The sequence below is a fragment of the Grammomys surdaster genome, unplaced genomic scaffold, assembly GCF_004785775.1.
Source record: "Grammomys surdaster isolate TR1022 unplaced genomic scaffold, NIH_TR_1.0 67, whole genome shotgun sequence".
Lineage (NCBI taxonomy): Eukaryota > Metazoa > Chordata > Mammalia > Rodentia > Muridae > Grammomys > Grammomys surdaster.
In genome coordinates this window covers 20,921,339-20,937,598 of record NW_021604569.1, presented here as the reverse complement: position 1 = coordinate 20,937,598, position 16,260 = coordinate 20,921,339, and the positions used below count along the sequence as shown (strand labels likewise).

The window sequence follows — 16,260 nt, the reverse complement described above, 5'->3', positions numbered from 1 at the left end:
GAAGAAGAAGAAGAAGAAGAAGACCACGACGACTCTGACTGTGGACCTGGTGCTAGTAGACAAAACAGACTGTACCATCCAACTCATTCTTCTCAAGTGCTTGTGGCTTTCTCTAGCACAGTTCACGTAAGGTCACAGAAAATTCCTAGTGGATTTGAGAGAAGTAAATCATACTGTATTTCTTGATCTAATGGCATCATATGTTCTGAATTCAAACTATATTGCAAAGCTGTCATGATTGAAACAGCATGGCATGAGAGCAGAGACTTAGGATAGACTAGAGTAAGGAACCTACATACATGGAGGTAGCCTGTCAACAAAGTGGATTAAAGAAAGGTTTATCTTCAATAGATAGTGCTAGAAATACTGAACATCCACAGGTTGAATAGTAAAATTGGGCCCTCATCTGATACAATACACAAAATCAATTAAAATCGATTCTAACTTGAAATGTATAAAATCCTAGAAAGAAAAAACACACCAAATTCTCTGACATTGTTTTTGGCAACGATTTCATAGCAGCAAGAACAGGAATAACTGGAACAAGATCCAGCTTGGTGATTCACCAAACTCCTGCAGTCACCCAGGAATGTTTCCTCAAGAGAAACCAGTGCTCGTCCTCCTTAGCTCCACAGCCCCTGGAGGCTAAGAAGGTACCTCTTCAGAGCCCTGCTGAGTGTCAGCAGGGTCTGATAGCCTGGGGATTCCCTGCCAAGTCTTCAGCCTCTCGTGAGCTGCTGCCAGACTCAGTATCTCTAGTGAAAACTGTCCAGGGTAATCCGTGAGCATTGCAACTGCTTCTAGCAGTGGTGACAGTTAAGGCAGGGAGCAAGGTGACTGAAGGGAAAGGATGAAAGGAAAAGCTGGGTACTGAATGAACATGTGTGGCTTTGGAAAGGTCTAGGCACATTTGTGGGAATTTCAGAAGACCAAGCCTCTGTGGCATTAGTTCACAAATTACCAGAGTTAAAACCAGACAGTCGTAAACAGGACCCGCAGATGTCTTCTGACTCTGATTTCCAGAATTGCTGTCTTGTGTTCTCAACAGAAATCTATTAGACATGCTGCAAAAGTGTGTGTGTCTCATACATGGGCAAAACAAGCAGCCAGCAGAAACTGTCCCAAGGAAGCCTAGACATCGGGATTCTTTAGACAAACATTTTAAGTCAGCGATTTTAAATGTGTTCAAAGAACAAACTGTGTCTGTGTAATTAAAGGAAGCCATGGCGATGTTTTCTCACCAAACAGAGAATACCAGCAGAGTAGTCATTTTAAAAATAGCCAAATCAAACAGAGCTTCTAAATTTAAGATATACAAATGAAGTGAGAAAAATTTTGGAGGGGTTCAATGGCTGTTTCAAGTAGGCAGCATAAGAATAAATGAGCCTTAATGACAGAGCCACAGGCATCTCCAGCCTGCAGAATGACAGGGGTATGGAGAAATGGGAAGGATTTCAGAACTCTGGGAGGTTCTACCATGTCTATCAAGGTACACATGATGAGATTCCCTAGACAGAAAAAAGAAGGAGAAGACAGGATATTTGAAGAAACAATAGCCCAAACTGGTCCTTACAACAACAAATTCCCACCATATCAATCTGTGTATGCAAGAATCTCGATGCGTTTCAAAGTGGAGAAGCTCAGATCCCACACCAAGGCATATCCTAGTCACAATGACAACAGCCAGAGGTGTGAGCAGAATCTGAAACAGCAGGAGAGGAAGAACTCTATCTAGAACTGAGCTTGGGAGAGATGATGCCTGATTTATGGCAGTGGGAGCCAGAAATAAGCAGGGAGGTACATCCAAAGGCCCAAGTAGGAAGCTAAGAATTCTGCAGGGCATAGGGGCAGCAGCATTGACCCTCCATTGGAACTCCATTCCCTCAGTGTCTCCTTGTCACCCCATCTTCTTCTCTTGTGAGGCAAAGCTGGTCTGACCATAGTGGGCAGTCACATTCCTCACCCATCTCCCTGTCTGTTCCACCACACTTAAATGATGTCCCCTTCCCTTCCCCTGGCCAGAAAGAATCCTGAGGGCAGAGGTGTTAATTGGAATCTCCGGTTTATAGTGCATCCCAAGCACCTGCCCAGCCTATCTGGTCCTCAGTGAACAACCTGCACGTATATAAATGACACTTAAATTACTGTGTATGGATGGCCCCAGGGAAACGGTGTTTGCCAGGCACAACAGGGATGATGCCTATCGGAACTCACAGAGACTGTGACAACACAAGACCTGCCCAAGTTCAAGGCAGACAAAATCCCCGCATGGAGGAGGGAAGTGGACACAAAGTCTAATGGATGCTGACAGAGGGATAATTCGCTTTTCTACAGTGGAGTGTCCAGACTCACGCTCAGAGGAGTGGCTAACAAAATGGATTCTGTGTGTGTGTGTGTGTGTGTGTGTGTGTGTGTTCACTTTTAAAAAGTGGTTTTTAGATTTTTGTTTGATTGTTTGTTTTAGAGAGAGAGCGGAAGTAAGGATAGGGAACTAGGTGGATGGGTTGGGGGAGGAGCTTGGAGAGGGAAAGAATGTTATTAAAATAAACCGTATGAAAAAATTTAAAAACAAAAATAATAAAAATTACTGTACATGATTGTAAACATGTGAAGTCACATTTCCATATCACAGATGGGAAATGGGCACCAGGAAGTGCTGACAGTCTCCTTGCTGTAGCTCATGTAGTGGGACCACCCTGCTTTCCTCCAGTGCCTCCCAGCCTGGCTTATCTCTGGTGGCACCCTCTCTTGTCCACAAGAATTCTCATTTCTTTTTATCTGACATTTTTAGCTTCAATAGAGGGGTCCTGGGACATGGTGTCTAGTTTCTGGAAGTTCTGGAGTCTCAGGAAAGCTCTGAATATTTGACCAGCATATTTTAAGACAGACATTAGGGCTAAAGAATGCTATATGATTTTCACCTCTCAGATATTTGAAGAATATATTTTAGTTTTGAAAGAGAAAAAAACAGGAACTATCATTTTAGAGTCTTATCATCTGTAGAAAATGGTGCATGTTCAAGACTGACCCTAGTTCTGCACTAAATAGACATCAGGAGTACTAGGAAGGCATCATGGGGGCACTATGGACCCTCTATCCTGTGACTTAGGCATTTGGCAATGGCACTCTGATGGTCACATGCATCCAGGTAGCAGAAGGCGATGAAGACGGTTGGTGGGGAGCGACATTTCCCTACTTAAAAGCTGGCCACTCTACATCCTGTTCCTGGCCCCAGTGTAGATGCAGTTATGTGAGCACCCTGGGAAGGGAGCAGGCCTACTGGGCAGCTAGCAGAAGCTTCCTATGTGGGTGACAGGTCACCATGGGGGACTGTAAGCTCCAACAGCCCAGCAGCTAGCTAATCCCTCTGTAGCCAAGAGGTATGCCTTGCAGCTGTTCTAAGCCTAGGTCTTCTTGCCTGTCAGATGAGGGGGAAGTTGTGCAGCATGCTTTGAAGTGTAAGTGGGGAGGTAGATGGGAAAGGCTATGCAACTCTTAGGTCATGATTTTCTAAACGACCAAGAAGAGGTGACCTGCATCCCCTTCCTTTTGCAGCATCCTGTTTGCAGACATCGTGGGTTTCACAGGTCTGGCGTCCCAGTGCACGGCCCAGGAGCTGGTGAAACTGCTCAATGAACTCTTCGGCAAGTTTGATGAGTTAGCCACGGTAAGCACTGTGTTTGGTTCTGTTCTGTTAGGCCAGACAGCTTCTGGAGTGGTGCTCTGTGAAGCCGGCCTCTGAACTGCAGCGTAGGAGCCTCACTAGTCCACCTTAGGCCTGAGCCCTGCATCTGCACCTCACAGGCTCCTCTGCCGCCTTCCAAGGCATCCAGATAGAACCATGTCCTACAGGCTGCACTCAGCCCTGGCTGGCTGGCACTGTGCCCTCCTGGGATAACCACAGCTTTCTCTCTACCGGAAGCAGCCTTGACTGTGCCTCTGCTAGAGCTGGCCTTACTCTGGCCTTGCCACTCTTCTGGGCTGGAAAATGCCTGCTACTTCTTTCCTAGCCCCTGCTGAAGCTACTGCTCCTGCTGGTGTTACCACCTGCTTATTCCTTCCCCTGCCCGTTGACTCTAGGGATGTTGGGAATGCACAGTGGGTCTCCTGCTGGATTCTTAACATTTGGCATTTGTGGCAAGTAAGCCTCACTGAAGGGCGGCACTCTGTAATTAAGCTCTGTGTCTCCATGGCCTATGTCCCCATGGAAGAGCCTGGTTTACAATCTTAAGAGTCCTTTGCAATTCTGGAAGTTTATCATGTAGGCAGAAATTCCTGTATCTTATCCATCTTGTAGATCTACATTGATTCTCCACCCTAGCTTGTGTAGGCAAGGGGCAGCTTCCACAAGACATAAGCGATCCCTAGGAGGAGCGGAAACCACTGAGAGTAGGAGGAGGGGCAGAAGGTTGAGGTGGGAGCATTTGGGCATGTGACTTATTGGGGTACTACTGCCTGCATGGGCTTCCTGGGGTCTTACACCCTACCACCCATACCCTTCAAGGTGGTGAAGGAGTGTGTGGGATAGAGTCTCATTCTTTTGCCCAGTCTCTTTTTGCCCAGTACCCATGCCCAGGTGAAGCATGGGTACTGTGGAACTGAGGGGTGGGGGCTGCAACAATCAGTGGAGGCAACAGGGAAGGATTTCTTGGTGATGGGGTTGGGCAGCCAGGACTGGCTATTAGCAACCCAGAGCTGACATTTGTCAAAGCAGTACAATGCAGATTGGGTAATGAGACTCAGAGAGATGGGTTATTGGCAAACAAGAGGGAGCCAGTTCAGTGTTTGACTTCGGGTGGGAAAAACCCCAAGCTTGCTTCAGTCAGTTGGGCAGAGAGATTAAGGTAGGATGGGCAGGCAGCAAAGATTTTAGTTAATACTCTCTTATTTTAGGGTTAGTATTGCTATGACAAATGCTAAGAAAGGGTTTTTTTTGGCTTATACTTCCACATCATAGTCCATCATTGAAAGAAATCAAGGCAGGAACTCAAATAGGGCTGGAACCTGGAGGCTGGAGCTGATGCAGAGACCATGGAGGAGTACTGCTTACTAGCCTGCCCATCATGGCTTGCTCAGCCTGCTTTCTTGCTGTGGAGAGAGCAGTGGGGAATGGCCAGCCTGTAGCTCACTGCAGTGAGGGCAGGCCTGCTGCTCCTGTGTCAGAAAGCACATTTTGACAAGGTATGGGCTAGCTCTGAGGAGACATTGCAGCCTGGAGGTCCCACAGATGGAGCCAGTGGTGTTTCTGAGTCTGCCTTTGATCCTTACCAGGAAGTTTATTCTTTGGAGTCTTCTGATCAGAGAGGTCAAAGTTGGTCCTACCAGCGGCTTTTCCTTTCTTCTGCCCTGAACTTGTACTGCCTAAGAGTTAGGGGGCTAGGTCTCTGACCCTAGCTATGCAGTTTATCCAAGAAGTCCCAAGGCCATATCTTCCCCAAATGGAGCCACTTTCAGTCAGCTCCAGGCGTCTGCTCTTCCCCTTGCATACTTCCCTGGAAGTGTTCCCCCTTGCATACTTCCCTGGAAGTGTTGCTTTCCTGCAAGTCACCTGCCTTGTGTCCCCGGCTCCCAGTGGTGACTATAGGAGCTGCAGACAGTAAGGCTGGAGGAGCCTTCAGTGGCTGCTGCATGGGTGTAGATGACTTGACAGTGTTTCCTGCCAAGCCTGGGCCAGCGTCCTCCAAAGGGTGGGCAACTTACTTTTCATAGTCACTGAAGGATTGTCACATTGGTGTTGTGTCTAGAACAATCGTTACATGGCCAAGGATTGAATATATCTCCTACTTGTGTTTTCCTCTGAGAATTATGTACTCTAAGGCTTTCCTCTCTGTCCTTTCCAGTCTTCTTCACCAGCGTGCATGGCTCCAGCCCCTTTTGTTTTGCAGCTTTTGATTGCAGTAAAGGGGCTGCAGTGTAGCACCACGTTGGGTGATCCCCCTGGCTTCCTGGCTAAGATGTCCCCTGACATTGCAGCCACTATTGGGGTCCCATGGATTTCTCGTATAGCATTCCCAGGCTGAGCTGCCACAGCTTTTATTCCTGGAGACGCTCTTTTTAATAGCAGAACTCCCAATGCTAGACAGAAACCAGATGTATCATTCTGGCTGCAGATTGCCTTCAGAGTGCCCTGGATTTGGCGGGGGCAGAGAACTCCAGGTGTCTCTGAGAAACTGGGCATTCAGAACTTTACAGTTTCCACAGCTGACTTGGCTCCCCAGTGACTTAAGGAGAATCACCTCCCATAACAAAGTTTTGAGCTCAAGAGAGTATTTTCCAGTTTGGACTTGAATCACCCACTCACCAGGGTATGGGTGAGAGCCCAGCTGAGATCTCAGAGGCTGGTGGGAGGAAGGATGTGCTGTGTCACCGTGTGCTGGTGCCACCATAGTGATGACTGTGGATACACTGAGGACTCCGTGGTCTGATGGAGGGACACAATAACCAGCACCCCACAGCTGACAGAAAACGGACCAGTGGGAACAGACGTCACCCCTCCCCCTCCCCCCCAGGGGCTGGGCCTGCCGGTCTTGTGACTTCTGTCCTCAAAATCAAGGTAGAATTGTAGGGGCATGGACTGAAAGGTTTAGATTTGGTTGCTCTAGACAAGAGTAGGAAGAGGTGGCACAGTTCCACTCTGACAGGCAGGCCAGGGTATCATGTTATACTCATTCCTAAGACAGAGGAGAAGCTGATAGGATGAAGTCACCTCCCCAGGGCCTTGTGGTTTCAAAGCCTGTCTCCTAAGAGAGAACTGGTACCCTTCTTTCAAAGTCACAAAGGCCATCCATCCACGTGAGGACTTGCTTGTGGTTATCTGTAGAGTGGAGGTGCCACTGACCCACCAGTTCATCTTATCATTTTGTGTGGCTATCATTGGGCAAGGCACACTCATTTCTAAGTCAACTCTGAGGTCTGAATTACTATTAAGAAGCTTGCACACAGCAGAGGCTCCATGAGTTTAATTAAGTGAGACAACACAGCACCCGAGGTGTCTGTTTCAGTGACCTCTGGGCTCACTGGCCTGGGATCTGATACCAGTGGACTTCCGAGGGTGCCCACAAATGAGGGGGGGGGTCAGGAAAGGGACTCAGCTGTCTGAGCCTGTCATCCATGACTGCGGCAGCCTCCCGTACAGATGCTGAGAAGGCTGGGAGCAGAATTGCACTGTTGAGAGACAGCATGCTGCTGTTTGCATTTGTGTTTCCTGAGGGCTCTGTTTCCCAAGTGTGACAGGCACTAAGCACCCACATTCGCTGGTTTCTTTCCTAAGGTTGTGAGAGGTCTCTGAAGTCTGTGTGGGTGAGCCTCTGGAGGGAAAGTCAGTGGAGATGTGGCTCACAGATATGTCTGGGAAGAAGCAATGTGGGCATCATGTGTAAGTGGGGTGTACGCCCAACCTGGGGTATCCATTCTGCAATTGTTCAGCTTTGTCAGAGGACAGGCAGTCTTTGGAAAGATCAGGACATTCCTGTAAATTCTCTTCCCACTAAGAGGGTTCTTTTCTGTTACTTTGCTGGGAACTCAAAGGGGGGTTTCCAGAGCCTGATCCAGAACCACTCATCTAAGTCCAAAACAGGAAATCTTTTTACTATCTGGTTTCTGTGGTCAGCATCTGGGAGCAACTTGCTAAGGCATATGTTTATGTGCAGAACACTGGGACTGGAAGGTGGGACCTCAATTTCCCCTACCTTGATCCCTCCTGAACCTTCCTCCAATCCAGTTGAGACTCACCTTCACAGCTCCAAGACTCTGGTTTCATACACCCCTTGTGGCTCTGTGCTAGCCACAGCCTCCGGGGACCCTGCACAGTTCCTGGAGTTGATGAATTTCCTGCATGCTCTAGGGTAGCCTTACCAGGCCCTCCTGGGTCAGCAAAATAGGAGAACTCCCCCCATCTCCATCCAAGGGAGGCATACCTTGTGAGTCTGGTGTCTTTGGGGAAAAGATATTTGTTGAGAAAAGTCTGTCTTGTATGGAAGACTTTGTGAACAAAGGAAAGGTTTAAACAATGTAAGTCCAGTCTTCCTGACTTGCTTCAGACTCCTAATAAACAGGGCCCCAAGTGTGGTTCCTGAGTGGCTGCCCTTGACTGATGTCCACAGTATGGGGTGCAGGGTGATGGCTGTGTTCACTTCTGGGTGAACCTCACACACCCTGCAGCAGCTTCTGAAGAACAAAGCTAGCTCTTGTTTCTGCTTCCCCAGCTTCTCATTTCCTGCTGTTCTAGTGGCATGGAGGGCCCTTAAGAGAAAATACTCTATTTCTTCTCATCGCCTGGAAGCATCCCATTGTCTGGCTGAATCAAAGCTTGTTGTCTGTTCACAGCCTGATGGGCATCTGGGTTATTTCTGGACTAGGTTACACCAAATAAAGCTGCTGAGCGCATCTGTGTGTAAGTTTGTGCGGATGAGTGGTTTCCGTTTTCTTGTGTAAATACGCAGGAGTAGGCGATGACAGACTATGCTGAGTTTATTACCTTTAGCATTTTAAGAAATGAGCCCAGTACTTTCCAGACTGCCTATTGCCATCTCCTGTCCTCAGCCACAATGTTTGGGTTCTAGTTTCTCTGCATCTTTTCTGCTGCTATGGCTAGGTTTTTAAGTGGGCACGTGGTCTCCCTGGTAACAGACCATGAGTAATTTTTAACTGCTTATTGGCTATCCATGTATCATCTGTGGGTGAGTATCTAGTCAGGTGTTTTCCACCATCCTTCTTTTTAAACTGTGTTGATTGAAAACCATTATTTGTCATTTATAATTAATATATGCCAATCAAAACAGTCTATAAAATTTTAAGAAACAGACAAAATATGAAGATTAAACCAATAATAGTTGGTCAGCCCTTAGACTTATGTAAATGTTGAATTTTTTTGGTTTTACTTCATAGAGGGTTCATTCTATGGATTGCTATGATACTAAACACCATTATACAACGTCTTATTTAATAAAAATTCAACATCCTATACACATAGGCAAACACGTATTCACAAACCTGCATACATATTACTCATATATAGTTCATATGCTAAAAGACTTGAAACCCCAAAGAGAAAAGACACATAAAAAAAAAACAGACAAAAACACTAGAACATAAAATGGAATTTCCCTCACAAAATCAGAGTTATAGACCCAACTCAAAAGCTAACGGTCATGTAATTGCAGGGAAAGCCACACATGTAATAAACAGGGAAAGGAAATTTACTGTCTTCAGAGTAAGCCCATTTGTTCAATAGACTTATGTCTTGGTAACTGAGAACTATTTCTTACTTCATGGGGAAATAGAGAGGGAGGTAAACAGAGTTTCCATCTGACCCTGCACACACATTTAGAGCACCCTTCCACAGAGCAGCAATGGTCCCTGGAATTTGTCACATAACCTGCATTTGTCAGAGTCTCCTGTCTGTGTTTTCTTGTGATTCAGTCAATACTGTTTCAAAGCTGGCTATAGATGTGGTCTGAGCAGCATCCACAGAGAAAGTAGGCGATATGTATAATAAGTATTTAGGAACGAATAAGATAAATTCCCCTTACCCATTCCTATATGCCTTACCTGGAGATACCTATAGTTACAGAAGAGTTATTCTTTTTCATTCTTTCTTTTTTCATTATTTACTTTTTATTCACTTTTTAATTGTTTTAGTTAGGGTTTCGCTATGTTGTCTGAGCTGGCCTCAAACTCATATCAGCCTGTCTGAGCCCTTTGAATGGTGCTGAGATCATAGGTGTGTGCCATTGGGCCCCACCTAAGATTTCATAACGGTCTACAAGCAAGCCATTCTTCAGATACATGACTTGCAATGTTTTGTAGGTTTTGTTCCATCCTAATAGTATAAACTTAAGATCAGGAAAGTTTAAATTGTGTATTTGCTTCGTATTTATTTATTTATTTATTTATTTAATGGATTGCCAATTTGTGTTGTCTATAACTGTCTTTGCCCAGTGTCTGTCATTGCACTGGCTTCTCAAGGCCTCTCTGCTTCTGCTGGCTCCTGCCAGATGACCCCAGTCTGATTTCCCTCTGCCTTCCTGTCTGTGCTCTTCTCTCTCACTTTCCCTCCTCCCCTTCCTCCATGTCTCTTCCTACCCCTATCCTGGAGGGTTTTCCTATTTTAGATCTTTAATTAAATCACATCTATGGCGATTCATCTTTTCATTGCCTAGTTAAGGTGATATTATGGATACTTTTGAGGAATATAAATATATATTATATACATATGTTACACATAAATGTATTATACATAACACACATAAAATTTTATACACACACACACATATATATATCAGCACACACTGAACTCTTCACTCTGTATTTTAGTCTTCTGCTGAAAGAAATGAGACTGGCTATGATTATTTCAAGAGATTAGTTTAACAAGAAGTTAATTAACAAAAGTCAAGTAATATAAAATCAAAACTATCTAGCCTGGTGCCTAGCACAGAGATGACATGCAATAAAGATAATAATAATAATTGCCATGTTTACCAGGGAGCCATGTACACATGAGGTCATCTGTTGCAACAGCACAAATATCTGGAATTTCAGTGTGAAAAAGATTAGCGTATTCTCTCCAAAGATATTAGCTCATTTTTCTTTAATCCTATCAAGTTCTTAATTCATAACCAGATAATGTTTGCTGCAGAAAATGTCCATTTGCGAGCTGAGTCTGTTTTAGAAAACTGTCAATTAACTGCTATCTCGCTACCATGATTAAATCAGACTCCAGCTCTGTAGAGGTTCAGTCTTTCTGCTGCTCACCAGCTGATTTGATTTCCCTCCCTCTCCCCCCTACACACACACACACACACACACACACACACACACACACACAGATGAACAAGTGTTCCTTAAGCTGACTGGCTACATACTGCTCTAACTGGATCACAGATGGCAGAGTACATGGATGTAGTTACTCTTTTTTTTTTTTCAAGATCTATATTCAAACTGGAAGCAACCACCCTCAGAAACCCAAGTAGATCCACCATCAAATACCAGGTAGCTCTTATAAAATCTCTGTGTGTTTATGTTACAAAGACATTGTTCTTAGGGAAACACAGTGGCAGAGAAGGGCAGCTAATCTTGATCCCTCGTTTTGTTTGCCAGCTACCTAAGCGGAGCCTGCACTGGCCAGTAGGGCTAAATAAATCTAATCAAGCTGTTCACCTCTCAAGGTCCTACAGACTTCCTGGTACTGTTTATGATACATTTTGAGTTAGCTTTTCTATATGGCGTGACGTGTAGATCAAAGATTTCTGTTTGCCTGTAGGATCTCAACACTTTGCTGAGAAGACTAGCTACTAAATCACCTTGTTGGATTTTTAGGAATCACACTTTTCCATCTATAGCTGGGCAGGAATCTTTCTAGATTTCCGATTCTAGCCCATTGCCTTGACACCTGACTATACCTTGGTCCTATAGCTTCATAACAGTCATGATGAAGTATTACAATCCCACAAACTGTGATTTTTTTTCCAAAGGTGAATCTGGCTACTTCAGGCCCTGTACTTTTTTAATAAAAAATAAGGAATTATCTCTGGTTTTACAACAAAGGCTACTTGTTAAACTGTACCATGAATCTGGTGAGAACCAGTACCTACAGATGTAGAGACATCTGACTCATCAGCATAGTTCATCTCTCCATTGATATAACTTGTTTAATTTTCCTTCAGAAACATGTGACTTTTCAATACATATATGTCTCATATTTTTTTCTTTTTCATGTTTCAAAATTTCTTTCAGATATGTCTCTAAGTAGATCCTACTTTTGATAGCATAGTTCGTGTTGATTTTTAAATTTTAACTTATAATTTTTTTTTACTTACAGAGCAAAATATAAATCATGTTTATTTACTGATTTATTGTTCTGAAACTTGCAATAAACTGATTTCTACTACAGTTTTGAAATTTCCACTGGGCTTTCCACCTAAATGATCACTTTTGCACATGAATACAGCTCCATTACTTTCTTTCCCATCGGGAGATCTTTTATTTTCATTTTCTTGGTTTATTTTGCCAGCTCGAGCTTCCTGTAAAATGTCAGGCGCAAGTAAGTGTAAGAATGGCGTTCTTGTCCTGTGCTGTTTCCGGGGCAGCCCTCTGCATTCTTCCATGATTAGGAATCACATTACCAGTGGGGCCTCTGTGGAGGCCTTTGTTGAGAACAAGCTTCCAGTTACTCCTAGGTATTTTTTTTTTTAATCTGAAATTCCAGTTGTGTGTTGTCAGTTTTCCCTTTATGCATCTGTAGGGATGGTCCAGGCTTCCTGTATCCATTGCTAGTTGAGGACTTGTGTGCTTTCTTGTAGCATGTGAAACCATCCATGTGTTCCTGGGACCCTCTGAGTAGCTTTTGTATTCTTCTTAGGTGTTTGTGGCTTTGATTAGCCACTGTTTTCTTAGAATGTTCCCCATCTGTGTTAATTTCTCAATCAGTGGTTTTCTTATTCTTTCTGTCTCTGTGCTATCGAGTTTGATCTCAAAGTTGAGTTTGTCCTTTTGTTCTCTTCTCCAAAAATCATTGTAAAATTACTGCCTTTTCTTTCTTAATATGTGGTAGAATGGGAAATCTGTGAACCCAGAAGGGACAGCTAGGTCATATTTCTGAAATGATTTTAATGGTTTGGGTTTCTTTTGAGGAATTTGTCAACTTACTCCGAGTTTTAACAATTGCTAAACAAGGTTTCTTCTCATGCTTCCATATCCTTCCTCACTGGCCACTTTTGTGTATTCTCTCTCTCTCTCTCTCTCTCTCTCTCTCTCTCTCTCTCTCTCTCTTCCTTCCCTCCTTCCTCATTCCCTTCCTCCTTCTCTCTCTTCCCCTTCTCCCTCTCCTGGCCCCTAATCATTCAGGTTAACAAGTCTTGTTGATTTTCTTAAATAATGTGCTTTTAATTTCATTAATTTTCTTCTAGACTTAACTATTGTGTTTCTTCTACTTATTTTGGGTTGAATTGACTTCTTTTTAACTTTTAAAGGTGCAATTAAAACCATTAATTGGAAATTTGGGGGCCTTTAAAATAAGATTCTCATGCTATAAATCCCCCCTGAAGGGCTATTTTAGTATTACCTCGAATATTCTGATATGTTGTGAATTTATTTTATTTACCTATTCATTCATATTTCCATCTATCTGTCCATCTATCCATCTATCCATCATCTATCCATCATCTATCCATCTACCCATCTATCCATCATCTATCCATCTATCCATCATCTATCTATCTATCTATCTATCTATCCATCTATCCATCATCTATCCATCATCTATCTATCTATCTATCCACCCACCCATCTATCTATCTATCTATCTATCTATCTATCTATCTATCTATCTATCTATCCATCATCTATCCATCATCTATCCATCATCTATCTATCTATCTATCCATCTATCCATCATCTATCTATCTATCTATCTATCTATCTATCTATCTATCTATCCATCTATCCATCCATCCATCTATCTATCTATCCATCATCTATCCATCTATCCATCTATCCATCATCTATCTACCTATCTATCTATCTATCCATCTATCCATCATCTATCCATCCATCTATCTATCTATCTATCTATCTATCTATCTATCTATCTATCTATTTATCTATCTAGGGTCTCTCTATGTAGTCCTAGCTGTCCTGGAACTCAAACTCACAGAAATGCTCCTGCCTCTGCCTCCTGAGTACTGGGATTAAAAGTGTATGCCATGTCATCTGGCCTGTTGTGTATTTATTTTTACTGAGTTCAAAATACTTTAAATTTCCCTTTTGACTCTTTTTAGAGTCTATTTTTAAATTTTTCTTAGTGCCAGATGGGAATTGAACCAAGGCTGCACACACTGATAAAGCCCTCAGCCCAATCTTCCTGTTTTTGATTCCTATCAGATACGCTTTAGCCCAGGGAACACACGTTTTATGACTTGAATTTTTTTTTTTTTAATTTTTGCCAGGAACTTGGTTTATTTGGCAGAGGACTTGTGCACACTTGAACATAAGGTGTGCTCCGCTCTTGTAGAATTTTCCTGTCAACAGCATGTTCTATAAATACACCAGGCCCACAGGCTGACGGGATGGATCCTGCCGTATCTTCTCCATCTCGAGGACTGCTCTTTGGCTGTGTGCTCGCTCCATCATTGGAGCTGTGTATTAAAGTCTCCTGAATAACTGAAGCTTTCCCCTTTCACGTCCTACAGCTGTTGTTTCATCCCTTCTTAACACATGAAATTTCATTTTTAATTGAACAGCAGATTTATATTCCCTCCCGATCAACTGACTTCTTTATTATCAAGAAGTGACCCTTTGGTCGAGGAAACAATTGTTGGCACAGAACATCATTCACCTGTTACTAACATCGTCATTCTGACACCCTCTGACTGATGTCAGAAAGTCACCTTCCCTGAACCACTATGCCTTTTTTGTGAAGATTGGTCTGAGCTTGGTTTTGTTCCTCCTCTTCCTCCTCTTCCTCCTCCTCCTCCTCTTCCTCCTCCTCTTCCTCCTCCTCTTCCTCCTCTTCCTCCTCCTCTTCCTCCTCTTCCTCCTCCTCTTCTTCCTCCTCTTCCTCCTCTTCCTCCTCCTCTTCCTCCTTTTCCTCCTCTTCTTCCGCCTCCTCTTCTTCCTCCTCTTCCTCCTCCTCCTCTTCCTCGTACTCCTCCTCTTTTCTGATTGCCAATCCCTGCTTTAGCTACCTGTATAGGCTGCACTCTTGTTGTGTTTGAGCCAAAGGCTGGCCCTTTCTACTTATTTCCAGTTTCCCCATTTGTGCTTTGCTCTCCTTCTCTCCTTACTCAAGATTTATTGAATATGTTTGATGATTCAATTTTACTGTGTTTATTTTAGCTATTTTCATCATTGCTTTAGGATTAAAGCAGCTTTTTTACTTGGTAACTGTCCTCCATCATGTAACTTCTGATTTAAAGGCTATGAGGCTGAGTTTAGCACAGGTCTGGTGTGCTCTCATTGTTAATATATATGACACTGCCTGGCTGCTGGGGATGTGTTCCCTCAGCTCCCATGTTTCTGAAAAGCTCTTCACTGGGGCAGTGCATGTATGTGTCTGTGTGTGTGTGTGTGTGTGTGTGTGTGTATTTAATTCATGGCAACATCTTTATATGGACAATACATTTACTCACACACACACACATATAAAAGTTAAATCTATGGCAACGATTTCACACACACACATACACGTACACACCCACATATGTATATTTTATTTTATTACATAGAATAGACTCCATTTTGCATAGTTAATATTTTGTCTGCTCACTGAATTCTCATTAAGAGAGATTAAACATCATGGAGTCTTGCTATTTATTTGCACAGTTATTGTCTCTATGGCTGTGTGCTCATGTGGTCAAGATTTCTGGGTGTTGTGTTTTTCTGTCTAAGGGATATCCTTCAGCACATGAGTGCCTGGCTGCTGGGGATGTGTTCCCTCAGCTCCCATGTTTCTGAAATCTCTTCACTGGGGCAGTGCATTTCTCCTGGGTGTAGCGTTCTAGGCTGCCTGCCCTGTTTCCCTGGCTCCCTTCAGGCTCTAAGGGTGCTGTGTTGTCCTCTGACACATTTCTGATGAGGACTTGTTTGTTCCTTCTCACAAGTCCCCTGCCCCACTTCTACCTACTTTCAGGATTTCGCCTTTTGTTATCTGGTCTAACAGGTTTGATTTTTGATGTGTCTCAGTGTCAGTTTCCTTGTTTCTTATACTTGCTGTTTACTGAGCCCCTTACATCTTTGGCTTTAGCAGTTATGTCAAATTTAGAAACAATGAAACGATCAGGCCTCTATTTCCAAATACTCCTGTGTGGCATCGCTTCAACAGAAAGGGATCCTACTGGCACTGATGGTTTTTCTAAAACGGTTGTGATATCTTTTCCGCTTCAGCTTCGTTTTGAACAGCATTTGCTTTCTTCTGCAGTGTTTGATCCGCTTCCTCACTCAGTGTAATTTCTCTCTTAGTGGTAGTTTTCTTCTGGCTAGTTCAATTGTGGTCATCATTTCCACTGTTAAAGTAGGAAGCTCAAGTTGAGATGGCCCCCCTGCTGTAAGATTGCTTCTCCGCTCCATTCCCTGTGAGTGTCCTGTCATCTTCCCGGATGCTTGCCTCTGATCTGTGGGAGCCCTTTCAGAGACCCCTGCAGGCTTCTTCTCATGGCTCCTCTTGGATCTGAGTGTCTGACACTGAGATGCAGGGTGGCCTCTGGGAAGTGCAGGCTTGGAAAATCCCCACACCTGCAGGCCAAACACCTTCTCCCTCTGAAGGTC

At 43.8% G+C, this 16,260-nt stretch overlaps 1 protein-coding gene across 1 annotated transcript in view; it reads left to right on the top strand.

Annotated features, from left to right (window-relative positions):
* Adcy1 (adenylate cyclase 1) overlaps positions 1 to 16,260 on the top strand; it is a 113,518-nt gene that overhangs the window by 38,839 nt on the left and 58,419 nt on the right. Inside the window, exon 4 of the mRNA XM_028777494.1 lies at positions 3,556 to 3,667. Coding sequence (XP_028633327.1) covers positions 3,556 to 3,667 — 112 coding nt within the window. The remainder of the gene's footprint in view (positions 1 to 3,555; positions 3,668 to 16,260) is intronic.